At 26.2% G+C, this 12,893-nt stretch overlaps 1 protein-coding gene across 2 annotated transcripts in view; it reads right to left on the reverse strand.

The window, feature by feature from the left end:
* The window catches only part of LOC129975827 (WD repeat-containing protein 76-like), a 53,299-nt gene extending 40,958 nt beyond the window's left edge, over positions 1–12,341 (reverse strand). For both annotated transcript variants that reach the window (XM_056089059.1, XM_056089058.1), the window contains exons 1-4: positions 12,268–12,341; positions 6,322–6,439; positions 4,547–4,579; positions 1,802–1,897 (exon numbers count right to left, since the gene is read on the reverse strand). In XM_056089059.1, the coding sequence (XP_055945034.1) occupies positions 1,802–1,897; positions 4,547–4,579; positions 6,322–6,439; positions 12,268–12,308 (288 nt within the window). In that variant the 5' untranslated portion in view covers positions 12,309–12,341. The remainder of the gene's footprint in view (positions 1–1,801; positions 1,898–4,546; positions 4,580–6,321; positions 6,440–12,267) is intronic.
* Positions 12,342–12,893: the final 552 nt, after the last annotated feature.

Raw genomic sequence — 12,893 nt, forward strand, 5'->3', positions numbered from 1 at the left:
TTCTGCTTATCCTCCTCATTACACATTCCCTTCTCTTTTGAACTTCATACATACATAACAATAGCACTTGCATCACAGCATTATGACATTGCTTAAATTATGATGATACTACAAATAGCAATTTTCCTCATCTGAAATATTAGCTGGCTTATCAGAAAAGCTTTTATTCTTTAAATTTCTTTTTGCAACAAACAATATCAAATCCAAAAATGTGAAGTAAAAACTCCCTAAACTATAAATCAATAATCATTATACAGAAAAATTTATCAAAACTGTAGCCAAAATGGTTTTTATATTCATTTCAAAATGCTTATAAAATGAAGTCAATAATATGATTTTCTCAAGACACTTTAAGAAGCATATTATCCAGGGGAAATTTAAATGTACATAAAGCAAAAAATATGAGGGAATTGCTAATACTTTATAAATATACCTCACCACCATATTTTTTGTAAAAAACTTTTGAATGTTCAGTGGACCTTTTCAAAATATCTCGTATACATTATCAGATATTGTTTGTTATTTTACAAGTCTCACTGACATGACTCAATGGGCATTTCACAGTATGCTATTGGGCACCAGTTAGATTGATCCAACAAGCAATTTCATTTTGTATCTGCTTTGGAAAAATTTTTTGAGACCTATGACCACTTTTTTTTTCTTAATGATTATTTCTCTGCATTTCAGTAGCTTTGCAGATTCTTTTTTAAAGCTTTGTTTGACAATAGCATTTTCCTCAGGATTGATTACTCATAATAAACATTTTTTTTTCCTTGCAAAGAGTTTCTTTGCAGTTGCTTGCTGCTGAATTCACGTTTTTACTGAGATTTCTGTCCATTTTAAGATAGTCATTTTTATACATATGAACTCCAGAATTCCTTTGAGACATAAATTGATACTTCAAAGTCTGAATGGCATCCAATGACCCTATACTTAGTTTATTTGTTTCAGAAGTGATGGCCAAGTTCATGATATTAAAACTCGACTCAACTTTAGGCCCATGTAGACAGGTGAGCATAGCACATACCCTTTTTAAAACAAGTGGAAATTGTCTGAAGTTTTCTGTTTCAATCTATCAGTTATCCACTAGTTCTTTCTCCTGTGGCTGTTGCAAACTGGTATCAAGATTTTGTATACCTCCAAATCATATACAACTCTTTCTAAAACATTAATAACATTAGTCATCATGTCAGAAAAACTTATCATTAATGTCAAAGGAGAGAATGCTTTTGATAAATAGGATCAACTGCCAAGGTTGCAGTTGGCAACAGGTTGCAACAGCAAATATATTCAGGGGCATCTACTACAATGTTCATGAATATTCAACATATGTTTTCAGCACTATTTGTAATTTCTTCATTGCATCCAATCTTGACTTGTGGTTGAAAAAGAAACCTTTCACTTGTCCTTCCCCCAATAAATACAAATTTTGCAAGAAAATAGTGCTTTTTTTTAAAATTAATTGCAGATATTTTTTTTGTTGTTAAAAAAGCAGAAAAATATGAAAAAATAAAAAATATAAAGCTACAGATCCATGAAAGAATCACACCCCTTTGGTTAACTAGTTTACTGGCAATTTCCTTAAATGTTTCCAACAGAAAAAAAATTATTGATAGTATAAAAGATATAAAGCTATGTCCTAAAATTAAAATTTTTAATTGCTCACAGTCACATACTTTCAATTAAAAAAATATATCAATATTAATCATTTACTATATTCATCTTTAAATCAATAATTCTGTTATAAAACATTTTTAAAGTAACAATTAAAAATAAGTGAAATTCATATTTACATATATACCTCATGTTCATCAGCTGAACTAAATTCATCAGATGTAGATACTTCAGATCCAGAAGACACATATTTATAAATGATATATTTTCTATTCATTTTTTCCTAAACAGATAATAGAATTGGATACAAATAAATGTAAGCAGAAATTATATAATGTTTATTTTCTTACAACTCTTGAACAAATTAATTTGCACAGAAATCTGTAGTAAATTGGTAAACAAATAATAAATAATTCAGACAACAAAGTCAAACAATATTTGAAGGAAGGAAGCTATACATAAATTTTACATTCTATTTATTTCCAAACAACATTTTAAAATCTTTAATCTATTTTCATTATTTCAGTATGTCACATAATAAATTAATAATTTTTTTTAAAACTTTCACCTAGTTTTGATAAAACAGAAACAAGTAGGGAAGACATATGTATCTAGGTCCATCATATACTTAGGGCCTCTGCTCTTTAATTGAATATTATTTAGCTTTAAGTTTTGCTGCATGATAGCAACACATTGTTACTTTGCCAATTATTTTCAAAACTTGGAGAAAGCTGCATGAAGTTATTAGAGAAAATAATTTGTTTTGTTTTTTTATAGTCTGATAATATATTTTATATGATTTTTATTATCTGATTTATAATTTGTCTGAATTTTTAGATAGTCTGAAGAATTGTTCTGTAATTCATATATTCTATTTTTTTATAAAGGTAAATAAACATTTTTTCTTTGCATTCTAGTACAAAATGTTACATGTAAGATGAAGTACTATTGAAACAGTAAATAAATTCTTCTACATGTGAGTTTTGTAGTAGAAGACATTTCATATGAAATTACATAGTCTTGTACATAGGGTCATGGATCTAGATACAAGACTATACAAAACTTCTTTACGTTATATTTTTAAAAAAATTTCATAATGAATAGAGGAAAAGTTTTAATTATCTAAATTATTTTGAAGTAATCAATTTTTTTTTTTTTTTGTTAAATGTTCTTTAAAATGGAAGGGGTATAAGTTACTTAGGCATACTTAATGTGCTTGACTTATAAAAAATACATTTGCTATTATCACCATTGCTGATTATTAAATTGTTTGAATAAATATGACAATTTATTGAAAAATACAATCTTTTATATTTTTAAAAATAAAATAATTTTAAATAGGGTTTCCACCATATTTTAACCAAATTTCAAGCATTATCCTACTTTTGTAACATGAATTCCTAATTTGTTAATATTCCTCTTTAATTACATATTCATTATTATATAGTTAGATGCCTAAACATCCTGAGAGAATAAAAAGTCAAAACCTAATACAAATGATACAACTGTGACTGCAGAAATTTTGAAAGGTCCTGTTAGGGCTCCAATATAACATTTTGGAGTAAATAGAACAATATACATCAACTTTTGTTGGAAGATTTATTTAGAAAATACCGGATTTTACTGCACATGTTCTAACTAATGTACTATTTGTACGGTGCTCTCAAAATATGAATACTCTTGTTCATATTCTTGTTGCAGACTAACTGTCAAAAACCAGGAAGATGTAAATTTTTATGATTAGACTTCTATGTATTCTAGAAAAGGAAAAGTGAAGGGGATAGCATTTAGAATGGCCAAAAGAAAAACTCCTGGAAAATACCTATATTTCAGATTGAGGTACCCAATAAATTATTAGACAATGTAGATTCGTCCGATTCCACAGAAGCTATCATAAATGATACAATTTGAAATGAATTTTTGTTTAAAAAAATTATTAAAAAAAAAACTGAATATTTTTATGTGACAGATATAACAGAGGAACAATACAGTGTTGAATATCTAAAAACACTGCACATTCAGAAAATTTCTGTATGATAAAGATGTTATTTATGAAACAGAATTACAATAATATGTTCTAATTACTCAGAAAAAAAAAATCTATAGGTGCTTCAAAAGGACAATACATGGAGCTGATATTTGGAATCAATTTATGATGTTGAATAATTTATGAAAATACTTGTAATTTACTAATGCTTTGACACATTGTGTATTCTTTATATATATATAGTTAGTTAGTTTCCTATTCATTAATGAGCCCAGGGTATATCAATTATTGGCCCTAAGTACAATGAAATCTTCTACCAGGGACCATTTGTGGAGTTTCAAGAAAACATTCTATTAGACAGAAATTATTAGTTTAAGTATTTATAAAGATTTTAATAGAAATTAATTTGTATTACTTTGTCTGCATATCTGTTTCACAATTTTAAACAGCCAATTACTCAGAATTTGTAAATTTAAAAAAATGAAAAGTGGCCCTAGGTACACAGGTCTCCCTTAAATTGCAAATTATCAAAATGCTGTGAAATATTATACAAAATTAGTCAAATAATAAAGAATACAATGACAATAATTCAGAACTCGTATTAATAATAGCTGTTTAAAGCTTTATAATTAACTATTGCAATAATTATAATTAACTATTGCAATTAATGGGTAATTATTATGCACTAATAAGATTACAAATTTCCATTATATATATATATATATATAATTAAGCAAGAATTAAAAAAATATTTATAAGCATAATATTTGTTTTCATGATCTAGAATGCATACATAATACTTTGTTACAAACATGTTCCATTACGCTTAAAAGAATAAAAAATTACTGAGATTGTTGTAAAATGGTTTTAAATGTATTTTACTGACTAATCAGAAATTATTAATAAAACAGTAGACTAAGTGTTTCTTTAAAACAGGATACATACATTTTTAAATGGGCTTCTTTTTCTTCTCCACTTCTAAAATAAAAAATTAGCTCAACTTAGATAAGAAAATCAACATACTTTAAATTGATGCTGCATATATAAATATAAAAAATTTACATCATAACAAAAAATATATTGCCTATAAATTTTTTAAAAATAGAAAGGTTATTTTTCATATACAGAAAAAAAAAAAAAGACTTTTTTATGCATATATATATATATACACACACAGAATATTGCCGAATTCAGTCAATAAATTCAGACATATGATAGTAAGCATTAAGATAAAAAAAAATCACTATATAACATAGGATACCAAACGACATTTAGTAAGTGAAAATCGCAAAAATATAGGGAGTCCAAAAATTGTTAGAAACTGTAAAAAATTAATAAAAAAATAACAAGATTTTACAATTATGATTTTTTTTAAAGTGAAAGCACATTCTTAAAAGTTTTTTTTCCATATAGACAACATACTGATTTGATGATTCAGGGGCTTGTAAATTACTGAAAATGAAAAAAATAATTTAAAATTCTTATTTTAAAAAATATTATAACTTTAGGATAGTATGCTCTAAACCATTTTTCACTATAGTTCACCAGCTTAGAACCAAAATAAAAGCCTTAAAGGATGCTTAATTACTGTTACTTCAAGCTAATGTTACAATTTGGTTTCTACAATTGCCTACTTTTTGTGTGGGGGGAGTAATTACATAGTTATGTCTATGGCACTTCCCTTAAATAGGTAGTCAAATTCAATTTTGGCTACTACTTTCTAAGTAGTAGCATGTAGGTTTATTATATATGTAGATCAATACAATTTACAAAAACCTCTATTCAGCAGCAAAAAATGAATTCAAGTTGGTGGCGATTGTCTTGAGATACTTATTTCTGTAATTATTATTATTAAATCTTATCTCTTAGCTTATAAGCCATTTCTTTTATCTTGCCTTAGTATAAGCACAATTCTCAACGGCACCTTTACATTCAATTTCTAATTATGAACAAAAATAAATGAATAGATAAATAAAAGATTTAATTTTGAATGCGAAACAATTTCTACATGTTTGTTTTATTATTTTCTAATAACTGTAAAATATATTTCATCATAATAAATCCTTTTACCTGAAAAAACAAACATTAATCATTAAAGTGTTTATGACAGTAATTTAATATCATGAATTTTGTTATGATTACTGTTAAAGAATTTAGAGGTAATTTATAAAATATTAAGTTTTTGCCATTGATTTTCTTTAAAAAACATCAAAAGTTGTCAATGTATGGATAAGAAATCTTACTCATGCTGCAGCACAACCAAATCTTTCATTATTTTAATTTTTAGTAATTAAAAATTCAACAACTCCACAAATTATAACTTTTTTTTCATAATGCTATTATGAAGTAACTTTTTTTTTTACATTTGATTCAGTAACTATTTTTCAGTTTTTAAATTAATTCTTCCATATGTAAAAGAAAATTGAAGTGAAGAATTTTAATTAAAGATACTTGAGAATCAGGTAGACAATCCAAGCCGAAATAAAAATTTAGATGATTTAAAATAAGACTCTTATTGAATTATCTAACTTGCGCAAGATTTTTTTACTTAATATAACATTATATTACACATTAAGTATAATATTATTTAAATTTCAAATATACCTTCATTTCATTAAAAATAAAAACAAAGAAAATTGCATAAAATCATAAATTTTTTTAAAAATAAGACTTAAAATTAAATTCAAATGCATATTTCAAGAAAGCATAAATAGAGTTACCTTTTGTTGAGGACAGAAAGTTCTTTCAGCTTCTTCATTTATACACTGACTAAAGAAAATCCGATTCATAGGAGTCCAACTATCATTAAATGATAGATCACAAATTGGAATATCAGGTCTAAAAATATTAAATTGATTAAAAAATAAGCATTTGCTTAAAGAAAAAACAAAATACCATAATAAATTATAATTTATCTGACTTTTGCTGTATTTTTGAGCCAATGATTGCAAATATTTTAATAACCAATTTTAATTAGTAAGAATTAAAGAAACGACACAATCCATCCGAAAGCATTCCTTGAATTACATCTTGACTTAAATTCAGTTCCTTGACATTGCTAGAAAATGTTATAATATTCCATGGAAAAAACTGAAATATATATATATATATACACACACACCTCTTCGCAGCTGCATTTTATTGTTTTGCAATTAATGGTCTAATCTTATAATAACCAAATTAAATTTTCTAAAGTTAAAAAAAAAATTAATAAAAAAATGTTAAATAGAAAATCATAATTTGATGACTAAAAGGAAAGACTGTAAAAAGGGAAACTCATACTTTTTTTTTGGTTTATGTGTTTCCAAATGCTTATTTGATCATAGATGTATCATTGTAGAAAGGTCTAAATTCAATATCAAAATCCTCCAAAGTCGATCTTTCAATAAAGAAATTTTTCAAAAATCCAATGTCTTGTCAATGTCAAGAGAATCAATAAACATCTGTTGTTGTTTAAAGAATGAGCTGACATACCATTTTGATGAGATTGCCATATAATGTGATCAAACATTAAAAATTTCAACCCTTTATTCTTTTATCTAAAGGATTTATTAACAACAATAATTAGTATTCATTGGAATCTGAATTATTTATTAGCATTCATTCATTAGTATCTGAATGAACATTAAATACATTTTCCCCCTGATTAGTGTGACAGAAATTATTACCTAATGATAAAAATACTAGAATAATAATTCATAAATATTTATTATTTCTATGTAAAATATTTCTTTATATCCAATAAATTCAATTCAGTCTTAATTATGTTTGAAATGATTTTTGCATAATGTTAATTCTTAACCTCACTTTTCCTTCTATACTAAGAATTTCTATTTTAAAAAAATTGTCATATGTACATCAACCTCAAGGGGGGGGGGGGGGGTTCAGTAACAAGATCTGAAATCCATTTTTTAGATATAACAGTATATTTTTAATACTATCACCTATGAATAACTTTTTTTATGGTATATAAGAACAGCTTTTAAATTTAATATTTTCTATTGTATTCTAATTTCTGTAATTTAATATTTTTATGCAATTTAGTATCCTATTTTTTTATATTATGATTTGAATGTTTCTTTTTTTTTTTTAAATATAATAACCTTTATATATATTTATATATATATATATATATATATATATATATATATATATATATATATATATATATATATATATATATATATATATATATATATATATATATATATATATAGTAGATAACATACTTGCACTTTGTACATATATACATTTTTGCACTTTGAATTCAAGTTGATTTTTGAACAAAAAAACTATTTTTTAGAAATATTAATAGAACTCACAGATAAGTTGCATTTTATTTTTAGCTTGGGTAAGAATTCTCAATATAATACAGTGTGGCAAGAGAAACCATGAAATTTTTTTCCCTTGATTTACAAGTATAAATTATATTTTCCTGGCTTTCCCCTTTTTCTAAAATGCTACATGTGCACAATATACATTATTAAAAACACTAGTTATTTAATAAATTTTTTTTTATATTTTTATGAAATTTAATTATAAAAGATGGAATGAACATTCAATACTTTTTTTCAAAAGCTACATAGGAAATCTAAAAACCACTAAAGCTAGTCTTTGCAACACAAATTATATTAACCCTTTATTTACCGAATTATATTGTCATCAATTTTTCAACTTCATTTTTACACTAGTAGTTAAGTTTTCTTGCAGAATAATCCCAGGAAACCCCAGAAAAATATTCTAATTAATAGAAATATCTTAATTTAATTATTAATTAAATATTTTTAATTCCTACTTTTAGCTTATATTAACTTCTTGCTATTTGGGTTACATTCTCTGTGTTCTTTAGAATACCATCAGCAAAAATTGTCATATCACGAAGATATAAGCCAGATTTAAATGGTACTTTTCAGTACCATCAGTAAATAAAGGCTTAAGAGTTTTTACAATAAATGCTGAAAACTTTAAAATAGTTCAAAAACCAATTAGTGTTCTTTGCACAAGTATCAGAATAACATGTTGTAGATTAAACATATAAATTATGTATACTTAATAATATATATTTAAACAAATGAAAGTGTCAAAATATTACTTCAAAATTGTTTTCATTTACAAATTATAATAAATCAGTTGATCTAAACAAAACTTATGCTTTTGTAAATACATATAATTGCTTTTTTTAAATTTCACTTATTATTACAAATATTGTTAGTCATAAGATACTAATTTATAGACAGTTTTTGCTTGTTAGATAAATAGTTTGTCTATTACATTCAAAATGCCAAAAATTATGAATAATAATCAATTATTAAGTTCAAAATTAAAATATCGATTATTAAAATGCAAAAAAAAAAAAAGAAAAAAAAAAGAGAAACTAAACTGTTTAAAAGTTTTAAAAACTTCTTTTACAAAAATTTGTGAATTGTAATTTTTTTCTCAACTCTTAAACTCTCTTTTAAAGCTGGCTTTTAATTTTTCAGTCTGCTTCCCCTTTTTCTTTTCAATCTTTATGTTTAGCTTGTGAATCCCTCGCATTTAAAATCAAATTGACACTTCAAAATCACTTTTTCAAAATTAGCTTGAATATTGCCATAAACAATTTTTTTTACGAGAGCATTTGTTCTTTCACATTTTTATTAATAGAAAAATCTCTTCCAACATTATTGTTGCCATAGAAAATTATCATTATTATCTATAACAATGATATATATATATATATATATATATATATATATATATAATGATAGCTTGAAGGGATAGGAAAATGTCCAGTAAGCACATTCTGTTTAAAAGATCCCTGTGTTTCCCTTACTTGTGATTGACATGCGTCCGAAATCCCCATCAGAATCTTATTAATATATTAGCACTATGAAGAAATATTTTCCCTATCAAAATCTCAGGTTATATATAACGAGGGATAATTTATTTCTCTCTTCTTCTTCTTTGTTTTTGTGCCGCACTGTGGCGGACGTGCCTTGTCTGCGTCTCTGCTTGTAAATAATTATGCTTTCCCGATAGATAAAAATTAATTAAAAAATATAATATGTCTCATCTATGTGTTCAAACCTGCCTTCTACTTCAAACAAAATAATGCTTACATCTCTCTCTCTATATATATATATTTAAATCTTAATTTAATCGAAATAAATTTCAAGGTTTTATCTTAATTTAGCCCAAAGTAATTTCATTCTCTTATTTCCTGATCCGATTCCACTTTCACTACTTAATTCATTCAAGAGAAGCTTTATAAAATTGCTGAATCTGCTAAACATCGACACTTTCACTCACTCCGCGTGAAGGGCTCGAAAAATGTCAAATAAGCACATGCTTTTTTAAAAGATCCTTGTGTTTCCCTTACTTGTGATTGACATGCATCAGAAATCCCTATCAGAATCTTAATAATATATTAGCACTGTAAAAAAATATTTTCCCTCTCAATATCACATGTTATATAAGACGAGGGATAATTTATTTCTTGTTCTTCCCCACTTCTGCTCTTGTCTCGCCCTGTGGCGGACGTGTTTTGTCTGCACCTTCTTGTAAATATATTATGCCTTCCCAAAAATGGATTAAAAATAATTTTAAAATGCAAAGTCTCTACACTGTCTTCGAATCTGTCATCTGCTTTCAAACAAAATAATGCTTACACACAACACACACATATATATATATAATAGCTATACAATATCACTGTAAGGTTTTAGGAGAGTTGAGAGCAATTTAATCCAAATTTATCATCTTACTGTTCTTTTATACATCTTTAGTTTTCAGGAAATTTTTGATTCAGTAAATACCTCCTTTAAATGGTTATCTGCAGAAATTAGAATCGCGACGTTCTCACATAAGGCAAGTAGCAATTTTGTCAGCCTATAACCAAATAATGTTTCATTCTAAATTACCATTGGATTGAAATCTGGATCCAAACTGGATCAGCAAGGAATTCCAACTGAACCAAAGAATACAATAGCCAAACTGTAATTTTTTAAAGATGATAAATTTCAAAGCATGGTATGGTACTGCATTTTTAATTATTATTTGGAAAACTTTCCATTGTTTGGCAAAAAATAATGAAAATACGATTAAACATTTTTCCGTTTTACTGGGATTATCAGTAAGCTGGATTTGGCCTAAGTGACGATTAGTGTGCACCAGCTGTTTGTCGCCAATATTGCAACCCATCGGATCCCTCTTATAGCAACCGTACTGCTATTTTGTTTACTACTTTTTGCAATGGTTGAGTTGTACATATACTACAATTACATTATAAAAAATGTTAAATTAAAAATATTAAAAAAATATCGATTAAAGATTTTAATTTTGTTCTTTATTATAATTACAATTTATTAAATAAAGAAAGTTAAGCTTATAATTAAAAGTTATTTTCTTCTTTCTTTTTTTAATATGAATACGAACAGAAAATATTTATTCTTTTGCAATTTTTAATTGTCAGTATGCGCTTTAAAAAAATCATCTGCAATCTCATTTTAAAAGACAGCTGCAATGGAATTCTTCGCAGTTCTCGTAATTCTTTTGGTGTTATAACGGTTGGTTTCCTTCATAATTTGCTATGTCAGGAGTATTTCGAACCTGTAGAATGGATGAAAGGTGAGTTAAATATGCATATATATATTTTTTACGAGTTGATGAAGTTAGGAAAGGATGTTTGTTTGGAATTTTGTATTGAGAATGGCTTGATATCGAACCGGCAGAATGGATGAAGGGTGAGTGGAATATATTTTTTTACGAGTTGATGAAGTTGGAAAAAGTATGTTTGTTTCAAATTTTGTATGGAGAATGTTCCGATTGCTTATTTCTTCGTTTTTTCTTTTCTTTGGTTATGTACTGTTTCTGTTATTCACACAGTCTTTATGTTCAATGTGCTAGCGAAGCTACTAGGTTCCCGCTCCCACTGCTAGTGAAGCCGTAGGATGTTTTTTTTAAGTTAAAAAATTCTGCCTGGCGCCTTCTACAGATGCCGAAGGCATCGGGCAGTATGAAAAAAACAAACAAACAATACTTATCAGTAAAAAGTCCTAATTACATGGCGGGAAATGGTAACCGTAACTGTTCCATGGAAGTATTTGTTTAATTTGTCTGCCATCTTTATTGGAGACTTGGCATTGTTGGCGCAGCTGGGTGCACACTAAAATTCACTTTTACCCTGGATTTTCCAACGTGATAGCAAATCAATTAAATTGTTATCATGAGAAGCAACTAAAACTTGGAACAATGTCTGCTGTACCTAAACCTTAAGCCCATCAAACATTTATGAGCGTAATAATTAAGAGTACCGAAGAATCCTCTCAAATAAAGAATTAAAAAAAAAACTGCACAAACTGACAAAAAAAAATGTTACATTTACAACAAGAAGACTGAAGGAAGAAAGAGAAAACAGCAAACAAATCATTAATTACTACTTATTTTTGTTGCCAACGATCTCTGTTTACTTTTTGACGCATAAAATCAGAATTTTATTATGTACTTTCAGTATTATTATACCAAGAAGACCAAACAAAAAAAAACAGACAGAAGAAAAGCAAATAAATTTTTTGTTGTTATTCATCATAATCTCATACATTTATATTGCATTTAAACTATTCAAAATCTCAAAATAATCGAAAAATTTAAACAATTTCAACTAAATTTTAATACTTTAAAATACTTACAAGTAACCAATCGAAGATTCTCCATCACTCTGGTTCGTCATTTTTGAAACTGCGCGGAAGAAAACAAGCGCGGGAAAAAAAAAAGTTTTGATTCACTTCATTTTAATATATTTAATAATATCATATGTAAAAATCGGCTTTCCTGGTTATCTAATTATAATTTATCACCCCGTCATCAAATATTTTTTCAATGCTCCAGAAAAGAAAAAATCATAATATAGTTGGAAAAAAGAAACCAGAGTAAATTCTTGCTTTTGTATTAACGCCTAACTTTTAAGGCTGTTCTCCTGTCTATATATATATTTTAGTAATGGGATCCAAATAAATTTACAGTAGCATTATCTTTTAGAAATATATCGAACTGATAATACAAATTTTATTAGAGATGCATAATACACGATTTTTTCAATAACAAATAATTTTACTATTGTTATTTTTAAATATTTGTTCCAAATATCTATTATTTCAAACATACTATTAATTAAAAATTATTAATTATTATTAAATATAAAATTTATTAATTGTAATTAATACTTAATTTGCTAATTTAAGTAACGTGTGATTGACTTAATTTATCAATTTCAGCTTACTTTTTAATTTTGATTTTTCAAATTTATTTATTGGAG

The sequence above is a fragment of the Argiope bruennichi genome, chromosome 7 (assembly GCF_947563725.1).
Source record: "Argiope bruennichi chromosome 7, qqArgBrue1.1, whole genome shotgun sequence".
NCBI classification, from domain to species: domain Eukaryota; kingdom Metazoa; phylum Arthropoda; class Arachnida; order Araneae; family Araneidae; genus Argiope; species Argiope bruennichi.